We start from the raw sequence: 20,061 nt of genomic DNA, 5'->3' as shown, positions 1-20,061 counted from the left end.
GCCGTGCTCTACCAGCTGAGCTACAGAGGACCATCGACATTTTGGGTACATGGCCAGGAAACTCCCCAGACCTTAATCCCATTGAGAATTTGTGGTCAATCCTCAAGAGGCGGGTGGACAAACAAAACCCCACAAATTCTGACAAACTCCAAGCATTGATTATGTAAGAATGGGCTGCCATCAGTCAGGATGTGGCCCAGAAGTTAATTGACAGCATGCCAGGGCGGATTGCAGAGGTCTTGAAAAAGAAGGGTCAACACTGCAAATATTGACTCTTTGCATAAACTTAATGTAATTGTCAATAAAAGCCTTTGACACTTATGGAATGCTTGTAATTATATTTCAGTATACCCATAGTAACATCTGACAAAAAATATCAAAAAACACTGAAGCAGCAAACTTTATGAAGACCAATACTTGTGTCATTCTCAAAACTTTCGACCACGACTGTAGACTATGCTCAACTTGATGTTGAAACTCAAATTGGTATGTGTGTAGTGTCCTAGGGTGGTCTAATGGTCTAAACCGGACATGTCTACGGTGTCGGCACGGGTTCAAATCCGTCCTACTGCCGGACACAAACTATATTTCCCCACTGTCATCCTCCCGCTCTCTTTGTAAAAAAAATTATCAGAAAATACCTTAGAAATACACGTATATTTTTAAAAAGACATACATGCATTGTAATATTGTATTCAGTAATGGTGTGAAACCATTATTGCAGCTTTTCACTGTAATTACTAATATATTAGATAAATGGAGGCATAAAATATTGAAAAGCTAGCACTTCTACTATTCTATTTTATTCTATTTATTTTTTTCTTCTCAAAATGGATGCTAAGTGAAATAACATTATCTCATGACATCCATGTTAAATCGAAAGTGCGATGACGGTAACTCACCTGGATTTCAGGTTATTTCCAGACTATAGTCCTCCCCAATAAACAATCTAACCTGTGCCGCTTTCTTTAGCCTAGCAACAGAAATACAACATTTTTGATTGGCTTTTAAAAAAGAGAGAAGAGGCGGTCCTAGAGAGCATTTATACGACTGTCTGCCATACTCCCAGTTAGGTTATTTCTACAGCCAGGTTCAGACAGACAGCTAGCCATTCTCTGGTTTATTTGAGTACGAATAATTACGGATTAGACCAAAAAAAATGAAGTCTATTCTGTCAATCGTTGTACTTGGGCTCATTTACAGCGCTGTGGAGTCCAAAGAATGTAAGTATCTTGATTTATAAAGTCAACGCAACGTTTGGAAATGCATGGCATTATCGATTTCTTGCCATTAGGTTGTTTGTAGGCTGTTTATATTTTAGTTTTTAACGTTTTTTACTAGGATATTTATTTCTATACAAAATTGATTACTTTTTTTTTTAGAGTTAATAAAACACTTTCTTGTAGTAAACCCTACCTTCGATGATCATGTCATATGGGAGGGAATACACCAAAACCTCGAGCCCTACCTAAATAATTTGAATGAACCCTTTGCCATTTTTGCTAGATAATCATTATTTCTACATACTAATCCTTGATTTTTAATGTAGGCCTCAACTATTTGCTGGCATGCATGTACACTGTTGTGAGATGTGTGTTGAACACGTCACCTAATGTAAAAGTTTTTAACCTTGATCAGAATATAAGTGATTGTTTCAGTAGATCGGTTATATCTTAGCTGGTGTAGGCCAACAATGACATGATGTCACATTTTGTTATGGTTGGAAATCCCCTCCAGATTTTACTTTCACTTTGAGTGAAATGGTTGCTGTCTATGGCAGCCATTATGGGTCAGGGCCATCATAAATTAGATATTACTGCGCTGTCGGAGCTAGAAGCACAATCATTTCGCTACACCCGCAATAACATCTGCTAAACACGTATGTGACAAATACAATTTGATTTGAAATGGTTGTTTCTTTGGCAGCCAGTATGGGTCAGACCCATCATAAATGGCTGATAACTCATAGACCTTTGTCCCTAAGTGTACTTCACTAGGAAATAACTTGGTGAAAATATATAGCATACCTGTGTGAAATGTCAATTAATATATTTATGTATTCAAATACCTGCAAATGGCATAATACAACTTCAACTAATGAAAACCTATGAATCTCCCTGTTGCCTTTCCTTTTGTGTTACTATCAGCTCCTCCCAAGGTGCAGGTGTACAGCCGTAACCCAGGGGATTATGGGAAGGACAACACCCTGATCTGTCACGTGAGTGGCTTCCACCCCCCTGACATCAGCATCCAGCTCCTGCAGAACGGCGTGGAGATCCCCAACGCCAAGCAGACAGACCTGGCCTTCGAACAGGGCTGGCAGTTCCACCTCACCAAGAGTGTTGCCTTCAAACCAGCCAGCGGAGAGGAGTACACCTGCAGAGTCCGCCACCTGAAGAATCTGAAGACCTACACCTGGGGTGAGTTACTAGTATAGTTAGTAGTTAGAGGAGTACACCTGGGGTGAGTTACTTTAGTATTTCCTCCTCCTTGATTAACCCTGGCTCCTGCGTTTATGTGTGACTGTCACCTGCAGAAGCCAACCACTAGACCTGGGCCCTGTACAGAAGCCCCCTACCCCTTAGAATCACTTGTGGAGAGGTTGAAAGAATTTGGTTTAGGTTGAACCTTTTCCTTCTGATTGACTAGATGGAATTTTCGTGCCACAGTGATCTACAACTCAAGTGTCCACTTTTTTATTTGTCCCAGAGAGGGCAATTTTGTTTTTGCAGCAGAGGAGCACGAGATATAAAAATAATATAACATCGTAATGGATTACAATGATACTGAATACAGAGGGCTAGTACAGCAGGCATGGGCTGACTGGCCAATCCTCTCAGATCTCAGTGTCTAAGGAGGAAGGACAGGGGTTGTTTCTGGACAGGGCCCTGGAGAGCTAGGTGCGTTATGTGGTAGTTGATTTAGATACCAATGGATGAGCGGTTTAGTTACAGGAACAAGACTGATTCCATGTAGACATTTTAGTTAGTGGAAGTCTGAATGTATAACAGTGCTTTCTGTGTTGTTGTGTTTTTTTCTCCAGAGGCTGATATGTAAGGATCTGGAGCAGGACTTACTGGTAGGTATTCTGCTGAGTTTATTTATTGAAACTTTTCTAATTAGATTAACATTTTTAAATAGATTAAATCAGAACTAAACCTCATACCTTTTACCCTTCTATCTTAACAGGGTGCCATTCCATCTGTGGCCGTCCAATCCGTACCACCCCCTACACTAGAGCTGAGATGACTAAACTTCCCCTCTCAACATGGGCTTTAGTTTTCATTTTTGGTAACACTTTGTGCCAAGGGGCCAGTTTCAAGGGTTTTAAATAGAAAATGATTAAACACAAAATTATTTGATTTTGGGCAAGCGATTGTTTATTGACATAGCAACACTGCTGATACACATTCTCTCAATCTAAGTCACTTCTTTAAAAAACGATCATCAAGGCTTTATCAAGCGTTTTTATTTTTGGATTAAAAAAAAACATTAATTTCCTTGAAATTGGCACCATTAGATTATAATACTTTTTTTTTCTCAAAATGGAAATAAATAAAACAAACTCCATAACTTGCACTATTTGAATGTGCTTTTATCTACAAGCAAAAATCAACAACAGTGTAATGTAAAGTCAGATATTTGATCAACATATATTTTTTTTAAAGCCCAAATAATTTTAGAGGAGGCCCATGTGATATGTATTTGTGTGACTTGTAAATATCAACGTCCTTTTTGGTTTGAAGTCATTTTTATCAACATAACATCTCATCTTCTGTCTATCCTTCAACATTCCTGTAAATTACCAGTTATCAACAGTCTAATAAATGGGGCCTTTTTACAGGAATATTTTTGATAAGTAGAGAACTGTAATTTCGTTACTTTAAAAAAAAAAAATACTAGTTTGTTCTGTCTTTGGGTGTGATATACAACACTGTTCTGTTGAGTTTGATTAACAAATACATTGTAAACTATTTACATTAATTGGCTATTTGATTAAATGTTTTTAATTTAAAGAAATACAAAATCATTGAACAAAAATGCACTTTGTTGTATTTGTTGGTATTTCTTGATTAAATGTCTAACTGTAAGGACTTGTTGTGACTGACTCAGTAATGTTCAAAAGCCATTTTTGAGAAGTTATATTATTTATGAGTAAATCATTCAATCAGTAATGTACTTGTAATAAGCTACTCCTATTGTCAAGGCAGGTAGGCAATGCATGCAGAGCTGTAGTCTACAGCATTATAATGGGTGATGATGCAATGTTGACATTTCAGATCATACATGTATACACTATACTTTATTGCCATTCTTTCTCTCAATGCAATACATGTCCATTATTGTAACTGGTAAAGTGAAGATTACATCAACTTTGTAACTGACTATCCTGGTCATGGCTAGAAGGGATACAGCTTATCCTGGTCATGGCTAGAAGGGATACAGCTTTTATCAAAGTCAGGTCAGCTTTTTTGTGTGCATTTTAGCTAACCCTTTTCCTAACCTTATCCAAATTCTCCTAACCTGCTACGTTAATTCTCCTAACCTGCTGTGTAAATTCTCCTAACCTGCTACGAAAAGTCAATTCTGACGTTAATTTGACAAAAGCTGTTTCCTTTTTAGCCCTGTAACCTTTTTGGTCTCAGGTTAAGGATAGGCACAACGTTAGCAGTGTGCTTATGGTTACGGTTTAAAATCAGATAAATTGTGGAAATGGGCGGGGTTAAGCCATCATTATGACTTTGTGGCTGTGTTAACTAGTGACGACCCCTGGATCAGCCTAGAGAAACATCGAGAGTTGAAGCCTGCATAGCAACTGTGAAGTAGGATTTTCAATTGGTGCATCAATCGAAGGGGGTGCGGCTTTACTATGTTTTAGGAAAACAGTAATTTTACTTTCACCTTTCATCAGACATCAGCTGCGAAGTCTGTTTTTGTTTGGCGCAGTTGTATATTTTTTTTTACATTGGAAATACTTTGGAAAAAGAAATCATGAAAACTGTTTTGTCCGTGGTCGCTTTCTGCGTCGTCCTGGGGTTCATAAACGCAAAAGAATGTAAGTAGCTAAAGTAAAGCGGATATCACTTTGTCGTCACGATTACTGATGACATTGTCTTTGTCACCCCGTGCCGTTCGTGAAAACAATGATATATTTCCTTAACTATGTTTTAAGTGAACAACAATAATAATAATAATATGCCATTTAGCAGACGTTTTTATCCAAAGCGACTTACAGTCATGCGTGCATAAAATTTTTTGTGTATGGGGTGGACCCGGGGATCGAACCCACTACCTTGGCGTTACAAGCGCCGTGCTCTACCAGCTGAGCTACAGAGGACCAATAAGCCTAGTATTAGGCAACTTTATTTTTATTTGATAAACATTTACCCCGTACAAATGCATTGAATAACACATTCATAAAAGGCAAAAAGTCTCAAAATAAATCATAAGGTTTTGAAGTGTGTTTTATATCTTGGAGATATAAGAGACCTCAGGAAATATTTACTTTTTTGGGGACGTATTTAACCCCATGTTTTTGGCACAAAACTACCTCAATACTTCCATTTGTTTGTATGGGTTGAAGAGTCCCATGCAGTGGCGGTTCTAGACACATTTTACTAGGGGGGCCAAGGAGGGGCCAGTGTTTAATCAGGGGGGCACACATAAAAAAACTGGCAACACATGATATTCAAAGATTATAAACTTTATTTTACTTTAAAATCATATGACATTTATTATAACACGTATTTTGTACAAGAGTGCAGATGCAAGAGAGATAGTGCCATAAAAAAAAAAAAAAAAAAAAAAGTACAGGGTACAAATACAGGGTTCATATTCAATGTGAACAAAACTCCAGGATACAACAAAGGGTACAACAATGTGCCATTTCCTATTTATGGAAGCCCCACTACTGTGGACAGTTGATTCCACATTTTGTTTTAAGAAAGAAAACTTTCTGAGTGATTTATAAACAAAACACACTACCCTGTATCCATTTAGGTAAAATAAACCAAATCAGAAAAGAAATTCAATTCAAAGAGGCTTTACTAGCATGACCATATTGACATACAGTATTGCTAAAGCACATAAACAGGGAAACGTGTTACACATTAACATCCAGTAGTCCAATAGGATGCAGACAATAAACATTAAGTTAACATTCGTTTAAAAGCAACAATCATGTCAACACAATGTAGCAATATGAACAACACCGATGGATATCAGCAACAACATGAAAACAAGAATATTACAGGTGTCTGTGTGTGTGTGTGTGTGTGTCTGTGTCTTTGTGTACTTCACTGTCAGTTGATGAGCAGGTGTACAAAAAAAGGCTTTACAACATATATGGGCAAGTCCATTTAGGACAGCACATTTCCACCATAGTTCACATTAGGAAAAAATGACAGCATGAATGCTCACTAAACAAACATATACTACATATACCTTTTTATACACATTTTTTTTCAGTAATTTTTTAAGAGTGAAAGGGAAGTAAGCAATCGCTCATCATAGGATCATACATATTTCAGTTACAATATTAGTTACAATATTAGTGTTAGTTAGATCATCATGTCAAAGCTGGACCTGCAAAGTCTGAACGACACAAGTGTGCAATGATTGGAGTGATTTTTTTTCTTTTTTTTCTTGCTTTGCTTGTTTTCAAAAGGAAAAATCATAGTTGGTAAAAAATAAAATAAACTTTTGTTGAAAGGTATCACACTGTATAATTTACAAATATCTAAAGAGGTTTAGTGGATGCCATAAAACATCTGTGGAGCTTGAAGATTTGTAGTACATAGATGTTTGGCAGAGATAATTCAAAAGAATAAAATCATAAACTCTATCTATCGAGAGAGAGAGAGAGAGAGAGAGAAGTGTTTCCTTAGAGCAGTACATGCAGCAATCACTTAATGGAGTGATGTCATAATGGGCCACAAAACTTTGGGGATGTGGATGGAAAGTTACAGGCAGGAGAGGGGAACCAACAGAAGCAGGTCTTGAGACATGAGTTTGCCCCTTTTTGAAAACCTCTTGAGAGAGGATTGGTGGGATATATATACATACATACATACACTCTAGTAGTGTGTGGAACTACTGGTACTGTGAGGAAAAAAAGATAGATGATGTAAAATGAAAAATAAAACAAGCTTCAGCTTCTTAAGACACGGTGGGTTCATCTAAGTAGACACATGTAACTTCATGTGGACACCAGACCGTCTCTGTTTACACATGTAACTTCATATGGACACCAGACTCTTTGTCTACACATGTAACTTCATATGGGCACCAGACTGTCTCTGTCTACACATGTAACTTCATATGGACACCAGACTGTCTTTGTTTACACATTTAACTTCATATGGGCACCAGACTGTCTCTGTCTACACATGTAACTTCATATGGACACCAGACTGTCTTTGTTTACACATTTAACTTCATATGGGCACCAGACTGTCTCTGTCTACACATGTAACTTCATATGGACACCAGACTGTCTCTGTCTACACATGTAACTTCATATGGACACCAGACTCTTTGTCTACACACGTAACTTCATGTGGACACCAGACTAACTCCATTCATTTTACCGGTGGTATTGAGAACAGATAAACCCACCGTGTCTTAAGAAGCTCAAGCTTGTTGTTTTATTGTTCATTACATCTCTTTTTCCTCACAGCGGCACTCATACGCTACTAGCGTATATATCATATAGATACACTACAGCAACAGGATACGGCGGTTGTGCTGTCTGGCAAAACGGTGCGCCACTCTAATTTACCCGTGTAGAACGTTGCCGTGTAGAGCGTTGCATTAGTTCCGCTTTTGGCGCTCGCGTGTAAAATAGTTATAAATTCATAATTTTTTATTTGGTCAGCACGGGGGGGCCACAGGGGTGGCCAGGGACATTTCCAGGGAGGCACGGGCCTCCCCCGGCCTCCGTGTAAAACCGCCACTGGTCCCATGACACTTATGGTGGTCATAGAGCAAAACGTGTTGGTGAGAGTCTCCCCTTTCCACCGAGGGGTCGTAATAGTTTGTAGCCAAATGGTTCGGACACTACAGAGGGTTTCGTGAGATTAACGATTGCGTAAATAGACTCTTAAGGATTTTAACCAGTTCGTTTGAAATCATTGAGATCAAGATCTTGAAAACTTCAACTACATTTACCTGAGCAGAGAGATGACTATTTTCCTTATAGAGTAAGAATATGACAACTTCTGTGATACACTGTGTGTTTCTCTGTCTGCATACCTACCTGACTGTGTGTGTTTCTCTGTCTGCATACCTACCTGACTGTGTGTGTTTCTCTGTCTGCATACCTACCTGACTGTGTGTGTTTCTCTGTCTGCATACCTACCTGACTGTGTGTGTGTCTCTGTCTGCATACCTACCTGACTGTGTGTGTGTCTCTGTCTGTATACCTACCTGACTGTGTGTGTCTGCATACCTACCTGACTGTGTGTGTGTTTCTCTGTCTGCATACCTACCTGACTGTGTGTGTTTCTCTGTCTGCATACCTACCTGACTGTGTGTGTTTCTCTGTCTGCATACCTACCTGACTGTGTGTGTTTCTCTGTCTGCATACCTACCTGACTGTGTGTGTCTCTGTCTGCATACCTACCTGACTGTGTGTTTCTCTGTCTGCATACCTACCTGACTGTGTGTGTTTCTCTGTCTGCATACCTGCCTGACTGTGTGTGTCTCTGTCTGCATACCTGCCTGACTGTGTGTGTCTCTGTCTGCATACCTACCTGACTGTGTGTGTTTCTCTGTCTGCATACCTACCTGACTGTGTGTGTCTGCATACCTACCTGACTGTGTGTGTGTTTCTCTGTCTGCATACCTAATTCCAGTCTGAGGTCCTGAGCGCTCTGGAGCAGGTTTTCATCAAGGATCTCTCTGTACTTTGTTCTGTTCATCTTTCTCTCGATCCTGACTAGTCTCCCAGTCCCTGCCGCTGAAAAACATCCCCACAGCATAATGCTGCTACCACCATGCTTCACCATAGGGATGGTGCCAGATTTCCTCCAGACGTGACGCTTGGCATTCAGGCCAAAGAGTTCAGTCTTGGTTTCATCAGACCAGAGAATCTTGTTTCTCATGGTCTGAGAGTCTTTAGGTGCCTTTTGGCAAACTCCAAGCAGGCTTTCATGTGCCTTTTACTGAGGAGTGGCTTCGATCTGGCCACTACCATAAAGGCCTGATTGGTGGAGTGCTGCAGAGATGGTTGTCCTTCTGGAATGTTCTCCCATCTCCACAGAGGAACTCTGGAGCTCTGTCAGAGTGACCATCGGGTTCTTGGTCACCTCCCTGACCAAGGCCCTTCTCCCCTGATTGCTCAGTTTGGCTGGGCGGCCAGCTCTAGGAAGAGTCTTGGCGGTTCCAAACTTATTTGATTTAAGAATGATGGAGGCCACTGTGTTCTTGGTGATCTTTTGTTGTGCTTTTTATTTTTATTTAGGGGGTAGAAGGGTTACTTTTATACTATCCCAGGTATTCCTTAAAGAGGTAGGGTTTCAAGTGTCTCCGGAAGGTGGTCAGTGACTCCGCTGTCCTGGCGTCGTGAGGGAGCTTGTTCCACCATTGGGGTGCCAGAGCAGCGAACAGTTTTGACTGGGCTGAGCAGGAACTGTGCTTCCGCAGAGGTAGGGGGACCAGCAGGCCAGAGGTGGAAGAACGCAATGCCCTCGTTTGGGTGTAGGGTCTGATCAGAGCCTGAAGGTAAGGAGGTGCCATTCCCCTCACAGCTCCGTAGGCAAGCACCATGGTCTTGTAGCAGATGCGAGCTTCAACTGGAAGCCAGTGGTGTGTACGGAGGAGCGGGGTGACGTGAGAGAACTTGGGAAGGTTGAACACCAGACGGGCTGCAGCGTTCTGGATGAGTTGTAGGGGTTTAATGGCACAGGCAGGGAGCCCAGCCAACAGTGAGTTGCAGTAATCCAGACGGGAGATGACAAGTGCCTGGATTAGGACCTGTGCCGCTTCCTGTATAAGGTAGGGTCGTACTCTGCGAATGTTGTAGAGCATGAACCTACAGGATCGGGTCACCGCTTTGATGTTAGCGGAGAACGACAGGGTGTTGTCCAGGGTCACGCCAAGGTTCTTTGCACTCTGGGAGGAGGACACAACGGAGTTGTCAACCGTGATTGCGAGATCATGGAGCAGGCAGTCCTTCCCCGGGAGGAAGAGTAGCTCCGTCTTGCCGAGGTTCAGCTTGAGGTGGTGATCCGACATCCACACTGATATGTCTGCCAGACATGCAGAGATGCGATTCGCCACCTGGTTATCAGAAGGGGGAAAGGAGAAAATTAATTGTGTGTCGTCTGCGTAGCAATGATAGGAGAGACCATGTGAGGATATGACAGAGCCAAGTGACTTGGTGTATAGAGAGAATAGGAGAGGGCCTAGAACTGAGCCCTGGGGGACACCAGTGGTGAGAGCATGTGGTGTGGAGACAGATTCTAGCCACGCCACCTGGTAGGAGCGACCTGTCAGGTAGGACGCAATCCAAGAGTCAGCCGCGCCGGAGATGCCCAACTTGGAGAGGGTGGAGAGGAGGATCTGATGGTTCACAGTATCAAAGGCAGCAGATAGGTCTAGAAGGAAAAGAGCAGAGGAGAGAGAGTTAGCTTTAGCAGTGCGGAGAGCCTCAGTGACACAGAGAAGAGCAGTCTCAGTTGAATGACCAGTCTTGAAACCTGACTGGTTTGGATCAAGAAGGTCATTCTGAGAGAGATAGCAGGAGAGTTGGCTATAGACGGCACGCTCAAGAGTTTTGGAGAGAAAAGAAAGAAGGGATACTGGTCTGTAGTTGTTGACATCGGAGGGATCGAGTGTAGGTTTTTTGAGGAGGGGTGCAACTCTCGCTTTCTTGAAGATGGAAGGGACATAGCCAGCGGACAAGGATGAATTGGTGAGCGAGGTGAGGTAAGGGAGAAAGTCTCCGGAAATGGTCTGGAGAAGAGAGGAGGGGATACGGTCAAGCGGGCAGGTTGTTGGGCGGCCGGCCGTCACAAGTCGCAAGATTTCATCTGGAGAGAGAGTGGAGAAAGAAGTCAAAGCATAGGGTAGGGCAGTGTGAGCAGGACCAGCGGTGTCATTTGACTTAATAAATGAGGATCGGATGTCGTCAACCTTCTTTTCAAAATGGTTGACGAAGTCATCCACAGAGAGGGAGGAGGGAGGGGGGGGGGGGGGATTCAGCAGGGAGGAGAAGGTGGCAAAGAGCTTCCTAGGGTTAGAGGGGTTATTACCCCAGCACAAGGTGCACCTGTGTAATGATCATGCTGTTTAATCAGCTTCTTGATATGCCACACCTTTCAGGTGGATAGATTATCTTGGCAAAGGAGAAATGCTCACTAACAGGGATGTAAACACATTTGTGTACAACATTTGAGAGAAATAAGCTTTTTGTGCGGTATGGAACATTTTCTGGGATCTTTTATTTCAGCTCATGAAACATGGGACCAACACTTTACATGTTGTGTTTATATTTTTGTTCAGTGTACATACACCATACTTTATTATGACTATACTGTACATGGCCTTTCACCATACTTTATTATGGCTATACTGTACATGGCCTACCTTTCACCATACTTTATTATGGCTATACATGGCCTACCTTTCACCATACTTTATTATGGCTATACATGGCCTACCTTTCACCATACTTTATTATGGCTATACATGGCCTACCTTTCACCATACTTTATTATGGCTATACATGGCCTACCTTTCACCATACTTTATTATGGCTATACATGGCCTACCTTTCACCATACTTTATTATGGCTATACATGGCCTACCTTTCACCATACTTTATTATGGCTATACATGGCCTACCTTTCACCATACTTTATTATGGCTATACATGGCCTACCTTTCACCATACTTTATTATGGCTATACATGGCCTACCTTTCACCATACTTTATTATGGCTATACATGGCCTACCTTTCACCATACTTTATTATGACTATACTGTACATGGCCTTTCACCATACTTTATTATGACTATACTGTACATGGCCTTTCACCATACTTTATCTCAATGCATTACATGTGCAACATTGTAACTGATAAAATGAAGACTGCATCCACTTTGTAACTGACTGCATCAGGCTTCCTAAAGAAACATCTAGAGAAGACGACATAGCAACTGTGATGTAGGATTTTCGATTGGTGCATAAATCGAAGTGGGTGCGGCTTCACTGCGTCGCAGTAAAATATCTATTTTACTTTCAGTTTCATCTCACCGTTTGCGACTGTCCGTTTTGGTGCAGTTTGATATATTTTTCTGCATTGGAAAGACTTGGGAAAATAAATCATGAAAACGGTTTTGTCCGTAGTTGCTTTCTGCGTCGTGTTGGTGAACATAAACGCAAAAGAATGTAAGTAAAGTAAAACTATGACTTGGTCTTTATGATTAATTCACCTTATGTGTACGAACTTGATTTGAAAGGCCTCACCCACGACGTTCGTCAAAACAATTATATATTTCCTTATGTCTTAAGTTGACAGCAAATGTGTACTTTACATGGGTTACGCTTTTAAGCAAATGTAAATTGAGCAGAGACTATTTTATTTTTATAGTGAGAATAAGTTAATCAACTTTTGTGATACTGTGTGTGTGTGTGTGCCTACCTGACTGTGTGTTTCTCTGTCTGCATACCTACCTGACTACCTGACTGCCTGACTGTGTACCATTCCCTCCTCCCCCCTGTAGCTCCCCCCAAGGTGCAGGTGTACAGCCGTAACCCAGGGGAATATGGGAAGGACAACACCCTGATCTGTCACGTGAGTGGCTTCCACCCCCCTGACATCAGCATCCAGCTCCTGCAGAACGGCAAGGAGATCCCCAACGCCAAGCAGACAGACCTGGCCTTCGAACAGGGCTGGCAGTTCCACCTCACCAAGAGTGTTGCCTTCAAACCAGCCAGCGGAGAGGAGTACACCTGCAGAGTCCGCCACCTGAAGAATCTGAAGACCTACACCTGGGGTGAGTTACTAGTATAGTTAGTAGTTAGAGGAGTACACCTGGGGTGAGTTACTAGTATAGTTAGTAGTTAGAGGAGTACACCTGGGGTGAGTTACTAGTATAGTTAGTAGTTAGAGGAGTACACCTGGGGTGAGTTACTAGTATAGTTAGTAGTTAGAGGAGTACACCTGGGGTGAGTTACTAGTATAGTTAGTAGTTAGAGGAGTACACCTGGGGTGAGTTACTAGTATAGTTAGTAGTTAGAGGAGTACACCTGGGGTGAGTTACTAGTATAGTTAGTAGTTAGAGGAGTACCCCTGGGGTGAGTTACTAGTATAGTTAGTAGTTAGATGAGTACACCTGGGGTGAGTTACTAGTATAGTTAGTAGTTAGAGGAGTACACCTGGGGTGAGTTACTAGTATAGTTAGTAGTTAGAGGAGTACACCTGGGGTGAGTTACTAGTATAGTTAGTAGTTAGAGGAGTACACCTGGGGTGAGTTACTAGTATAGTTAGTAGTTAGAGGAGTACACCTGGGGTGAGTTACTAGTATAGTTAGTAGTTAGAGGAGTACACCTGGGGTGAGTTACTAGTATAGTTAGTAGTTAGAGGAGTACACCTGGGGTGAGTTACTAGTATAGTTAGTAGTTAGAGGAGTACACCTGGGGTGAGTTACTAGTATAGTTAGTAGTTAGAGGAGTACACCTGGGGTGAGTTACTAGTATAGTTAGTAGTTAGAGGAGTACACCTGGGGTGAGTTACTAGTATAGTTAGTAGTTAGAGGAGTACCCCTGGGGTGAGTTACTAGTATAGTTAGTAGTTAGAGGAGTACACCTGGGGTGAGTTACTAGTATAGTTAGTAGTTAGAGGAGTACCCCTGGGGTGAGTTACTAGTATAGTTAGTAGTTAGAGGAGTACACCTGGGGTGAGTTACTAGTATAGTTAGTAGTTAGAGGAGTACACCTGGGGTGAGTTACTAGTATAGTTAGTAGTTAGAGGAGTACATCTGGGGTGAGTTACTAGTATAGTTAGTAGTTAGAGGAGTACACCTGGGGTGAGTTACTAGTATAGTTAGTAGTTAGAGGAGTACACCTGGGGTGAGTTACTAGTATAGTTAGTAGTTAGAGGAGTACACCTGGGGTGAGTTACTAGTATAGTTAGTAGTTAGAGGAGTACACCTGGGGTGAGTTACTAGTATAGTTAGTAGTTAGAGGAGTACACCTGGGGTGAGTTACTAGTATAGTTAGTAGTAAGAGGAGTACACCTGGGGTGAGTTACTAGTATAGTTAGTAGTTAGAGGAGTACACATGGGGTGAGTTACTAGTATGGTTAGTAGTTAGAGGAGTACACCTGGGGTGAGTTACTAGTATAGTTAGTAGTTAGAGGAGTACACCTGGGGTGAGTTACTAGTATAGTTAGTAGTTAGAGGAGTACACCTGGGGTGAGTTACTAGTATAGTTAGTAGTTAGAGGAGTACACCTGGGATGAGTTACTAGTGTAGTTAGTAGTTAGAGGAGTACACCTGGGGTGAGTTACTAGTATAGTTAGTAGTTAGAGGAGTACACCTGGGGTGAGTTACTAGTATAGTTAGTAGTTAGAGGAGTACACCTGGGGTGAGTTACTAGTATAGTTAGTAGTTAGAGGAGTACACCTGGGGTGAGTTACTAGTATAGTTAGTAGTTAGAGGAGTACACCTGGGGTGAGTTACTAGTATAGTTAGTAGTTAGAGGAGTACCCCTGGGGTGAGTTACTAGTATAGTTAGTAGTTAGAGGAGTACACCTGGGGTGAGTTACTAGTATAGTTAGTAGTTAGAGGAGTACACCTGGGGTGAGTTACTAGTATAGTTAGTAGTTAGAGGAGTACACCTGGGGTGAGTTACTAGTATAGTTAGTAGTTAGAGGAGTACACCTGGGGTGAGTTACTAGTATAGTTAGTAGTTAGAGGAGTACCCCTGGGGTGAGTTACTAGTATAGTTAGTAGTTAGAGGAGTACACCTGGGGTGAGTTACTAGTATAGTTAGTAGTTAGAGGAGTACACCTGGGGTGAGTTACTAGTATAGTTAGTAGTTAGAGGAGTACCCCTGGGGTGAGTTACTAGTATAGTTAGTAGTTAGAGGAGTACACCTGGGGTGAGTTACTAGTATAGTTAGTAGTTAGAGGAGTACCCCTGGGGTGAGTTACTAGTATAGTTAAGCAATAAGGCACCTCAGGGGTTTGTGGTATATGGCCAATATATCACGGCTAAGGGTTGTTTGTTGTGTTGTGCCTGGATACAGCCCTTAGCCGTGATATATTGGCCATATCCCACAAACCCCTGAGGTGCCTTATTGCTATTATAAACTGGTTACTAATGTAATCAGAGAATTAAAAATAAATGTTTTGTCATTCCCGTGGTATACGGTCTGATATACCATGGCTGTAAGCCAATCAGCATTCAGGGCTCGAACCACCCAGTTTAGACCGTATACCATGGGTATGACAAAACATATTTTTTCTCTGTTCTAATTACATTGGTAACCAGTTTATAATAGCAATAAGGCACCTCTGGGGTTTGTGGTATATGGGCAATATACCACGGCTAAGGGCTGTGTCCAGGCACTCTGTGTTGCGTCGTGCTTAAGAACAGCCCTTAGCAGTGGTATATTGGCCATATACCACATCCCCTCGTGCGTTATTTCTTAAATATACCACGGCTGTCACCCAGTTTATAATGAGTATTTAGTAGCAGTTAGTAGATAGTGTACACCTGCAGAGTCCCTCACCTGAAGAACCTCAAGACCAAACCTGAGGTGAGCGCGCACACACACACACTGCTACGTTCCAAACCTGGGGTGACCCCCCACACACACACTGCTACGTTCCAAACCTGGGGTGAGCACACACACACACACACTGCTACGTTCCAAACCTGGGGTGAGCGCACACACACACACTGCTACGTTCCAAACCTGGGGTGAGCACACACACACACACACTGCTACGTTCCAAACCTGGGGTGAGCACACACACACACACACTGCTACGTTCCAAACCTGGGGTGAGCACACACACACACACACTGCTACGTTCCAAACCTGGGGTGAGCACACACACACACACACTGCTACGTTCCAAACCTGGGGTGAGCGCACACACACACACTGCTACGTTCCAAACCTGGGGTGACCCCCCCCCACACACACACTGCTACGTTCCAAACCTGGGGTGACCCCCCCCCCCCCCCACACACACACACACACTGCTACGTTCCAAACCTGGGGTGACACCCCCCCCCCCCACACACACACACACTGCTACGTTCCCTCTTTCAGAATCTGACTTCAGTGTGTGTGTGGGGGGTCTTGTAAGTGTGTGTGTGTGTGTGTGTATGTGTGTGAGTGTGTGAGTGAGAGTTAATCATAATATATATATATATATATATATATATATATAGAAGTGCCCTTGACTGACAGAAAGCAACTTTTCCTATTTCCTCTACAGAACCAGATATGTGAGGCTTCGGTGCTCATCCCTGCAGGTGTGTATGTCTGATCATTTCATTTGTAGAGAAATAGTCTATTTATATGGCAGTTCTTTAGCTTTGGTTACTAACAACTGATGGTTTTTATTGTACTACTGTATAGAGAACTGCATAGGGCTGGGTGATATGATAGGGCTGGGTGATATGATTGGGCTGGGCGATATGACAGGGCTGGGCAATATGATAGGGCTGGGCGATATGATAGGGTTGGGCGATATGACAGGGCTGGGTGATATGATAGGGCTGGGTGATAAGATAGGGCTGGGTGATATGATAGGGCTGGGTGATATGATAGGGCTGGGTGATATGATAGGGCTGGGTGATAAGATAGGGCTGGGTGATATGATAGGGCTGGGTGATATGATAGGGCTGGGCGATATGACAGGGCTGGGTGATATGATAGGGCTGGGCGATATGACAGGGCTGGGCGATATGATAGGGCTGGGCGATAAGATAGGGCTGGGCGATATGATAGGGATGGGTGATATGGCCAAAATATCATATCACAGTATTGTTGACAGTATTTGATGTTTTCTAATAATACAAGTTCTAAATGTGCTTCGTGAGTAGTGTAGTGATGAGCACGGTTATTTTAACAATAAATTAAATGATCCATGTTACATTGTTACACACAAGGATATACCATAACATTTGAAATGCTTAATTTAATAAAACATCAAACTTTAGAATGCAGTGTTTATGTACGGCGCATTGAGCTACTGCTGCTTCAGACGTCACGTGGCTTTGACAGAACGTTGTTTACAGTTGGCCACTTTAAATGGAGCCTACAGTTCTGAGGACAAAGTCATTGTTATATCTTCAAGCTCATTTGTCTCTCATGGGATGTGGGTTCATTTTACATGAAAAGGCATTTTACTATCACAAGGGCGGCAGGTAGCTTAGTGGTTAAGAGCGTTGTGCCAGTAACCGAAAGGTCGCTGGTTCTAATCCCCGAGCCGACTAGGTGAAAAATCTGTCGATGTGCCCTTGAGCAAGGCACTTAACCCTAATTGCTCCTGTAAGTCGCTCTGGATAAGAGCGTCTGCTAAATGACCAATTATTATTTATTTATAACGCTTTTAGCCCCTCCGGTCAACCCTGACAATGGTGTGCTATCTTCCCCACTTCAAATAGTGGTTAGTCTACAGACCACAACACTGACACAGATCAATGCAAAAACACTCACCAGAAAACGTATTTTGAAACAGAATCAGTTCTATGACATCTCTTTCACTGTTGCTGTTAGCCTAGGCTACTGTTAGCCTAAACACTGTTGCTGTTAGCCTAGGCTACTGTTAGCCTAAACACTGTTGCTGTTAGCCTAGGCTACTGTTAGCCAAAACACTGTTGTTGTTAGCCTAGGCTACTGTTTGCCTAAACACTGTTGCTGTTAGCATAGGCTACTGTTAGCCTAAACACTGTTGCTGTTAGCCAGGCTACTGTTAGCCTAAACACTGTTGCTGTTAGCCTAGGCTACTGTTAGCCTAAACACTGTTGCTGTTAGCCGGGCTACTGTTAGCCTAAACACTGTTGCTGTTAGCCGGGCTACTGTTAGCCTAAACACTGTTGCTGTTAGCCAGGCTACTGTTAGCGTAAACACTCTAGCCAAAAACTCACATATGGGCAAACAATCGCAGCCTTATTTTTTTACCAAATATTGCGATTTAGATCAAAACACCTGGGTGAACTGTTGGAATCATGGAATAGAATGAGTATTCTAATTCTGTAGTTAGAATATAATAGTGGGCACTTTGAATACAGTGTTGTTTGACAGGGTAGGAACCAAAGTGTTGGTCAGTGTTTTCAGGCGGCACCCTATAATCTTTGGCTACATGAAATGTTTTCTCTTTACTTCACGTAGCTAACATATTCATGCTTTGCGTAATTCCTCTTTGATTTAGAAGATACTGTTGCACAAACAACATGCTGATTTAGGTCAACACCTTCACTGGTACCAGGCTGTATTAGCTAGCTACGTTTGGCCTGACGTTTAGCCAACTAGCGATTAGCAGCTAACAATTTATTCTAGCCACAATTTTCTAAGAAAAGACAAAACTAGCCGTTTGCAAACAGTAAGATACACAAACTAATAGTGGAATTAAAGAACAGCAGCATAGTTGTCATCGAATTCTTGTTGCAATGTGCTGTATTGACCATGCAGTCTGAACGCAAGACGAGGGAAGTGGTCTCCTCCTGGTCGAGCAACAACTGCGCTACTTGAGTGACAGGGGGCGGGGCTAGATATGTGTGGAGAGAGCGGGAGAGGAGAGACGACTCAAGTAGCGGAGGAAAGTATAAAAACGGACGTTACACACGGCGGAATAGCGTATCATTTAACAAACCTAACGTTGAAATACCGTTATAGAAGGTAACGTAAAAACCCAAACCGGTCTGTGCATCAATACCGGTATGTAGTAAAATATGGTATACCGCCCAGCCCTAGTACTGTATATGTAAGATTGAATGAAGTCAGCATGAACCATTGTGGAAATGAAATGTGGATGAGATGAATGACCTCTTGTTGTTGTTGTTGTTGACAACCACAGAATCCACCAGCCTCCGAGAATCTCCACTCCAGATGCTGTCTATATTCCTGGGAATCTTCACAACACTGTCCTATCAAAACTCCTCTTCACAACACTGTCCTATCAAAACTCCTCTTCACAACACTGTCCTATCAAAACTCCTCTTCACAACACTGTCCTATCAAAACTCCTCTTCACAACACTGTCCTATCAAAACTCCTCTTCACAACACTGTCCTATCAAAATTCTGCAGGTGAAATCTGTGATGACTCCGTCTCTGCACATTGCGACTTGTCATTGATATTGAACATGAATTGTATTTTATTTGAACAGTGCTTGATTTGTGTGGTATTTGATGTGTGTAAGTAATGAAGCTCATATCTGTGGGATTGTAAATCTGCACCAGAGGAGAACAACCTAATTGCAGCCAGGCTTGTCATTTGTCAGCCAATACAGTAGGCCCAGGCTATGTTGGCTTTTCTCTTAGATATGATCAGGAAATGAGCAAAACTGATCAATCCAGATGTGATTGATGAGAAGAAATGTTGAACTTTTTTAAAATCTATTTTTTAAATCGCTTAGATTATCAAGTGCATTCTCTTTTGGTTTTTAAAAACACATCACCAAAATAAATAAAGTCTGACTTAATGGTCGTTGAACTACTTGTCATTAATACCAATAATTTCCTGTTCTATTCTTGTCTGAAAAAAGCGACATGATATTTGTATGCATTATATTTCATACTATTCTGCTAATTTATCACTTTACTGAAACTAGATGATGTAAAAGTCATGTACCACTGTCTCACCCTGTACTGTTTGGAGCAGACCATCCAATCTAATGTTTTGAAGAGAGGGTTGCCTCTTCTGCTGTAGGTTGAGGGCTAAATCACCATAGAGATATTTCTATATAAATCACAAGCTCTACAGCCAGGACATTAGATCACATGCAGGACGACAGTACTACTCTATTCTAAACGGATTCACGTTATTTCTCTCTCCTCGAGTTCCATGGTCTGTGCCGGTTAAATGATC

At 42.1% G+C, this 20,061-nt stretch overlaps 2 protein-coding genes across 3 annotated transcripts; both read left to right on the top strand.

Annotated features, from left to right (window-relative positions):
- The first annotated feature begins 1,041 nt into the window (after positions 1–1,041).
- LOC311117536 (beta-2-microglobulin-like) lies at positions 1,042–4,094 on the top strand. The gene is made up of 4 exons (XM_084192456.1): positions 1,042–1,223; positions 2,148–2,420; positions 3,044–3,079; positions 3,190–4,094. Exons 1-3 carry the CDS (start codon positions 1,160–1,162, stop codon positions 3,055–3,057), a joined length of 351 nt encoding a protein of 116 aa, XP_084048582.1. The 5' UTR covers positions 1,042–1,159; the 3' UTR covers positions 3,058–3,079; positions 3,190–4,094.
- A 749-nt stretch (positions 4,095–4,843) lies between these two features.
- On the top strand, positions 4,844–19,686 carry LOC311117537 (beta-2-microglobulin-like). Of its 2 annotated transcripts, none has more exons than XM_084192458.1 (4): positions 4,844–5,056; positions 12,732–13,004; positions 16,463–16,499; positions 19,049–19,686. In XM_084192458.1, exons 1-3 carry the CDS (start codon positions 4,993–4,995, stop codon positions 16,474–16,476), a joined length of 351 nt encoding a protein of 116 aa, XP_084048584.1. In that variant the 5' UTR covers positions 4,844–4,992; the 3' UTR covers positions 16,477–16,499; positions 19,049–19,686. The 2 variants fall into 2 exon arrangements, with proteins under 2 accessions (XP_084048584.1, XP_084048583.1); XM_084192457.1 differs by lacking the exon at positions 4,844–5,056 and adding an exon at positions 12,221–12,396.
- Positions 19,687–20,061: the final 375 nt, after the last annotated feature.

This window comes from Coregonus lavaretus (assembly GCF_964263955.1).
Source record: "Coregonus lavaretus genome assembly, contig: HAP1_SCAFFOLD_175, whole genome shotgun sequence".
NCBI lineage: Eukaryota > Metazoa > Chordata > Actinopteri > Salmoniformes > Salmonidae > Coregonus > Coregonus lavaretus.
Note: the sequence above shows the minus strand (reverse complement) of the source record. Positions and strands in the feature narration are given on the sequence as shown.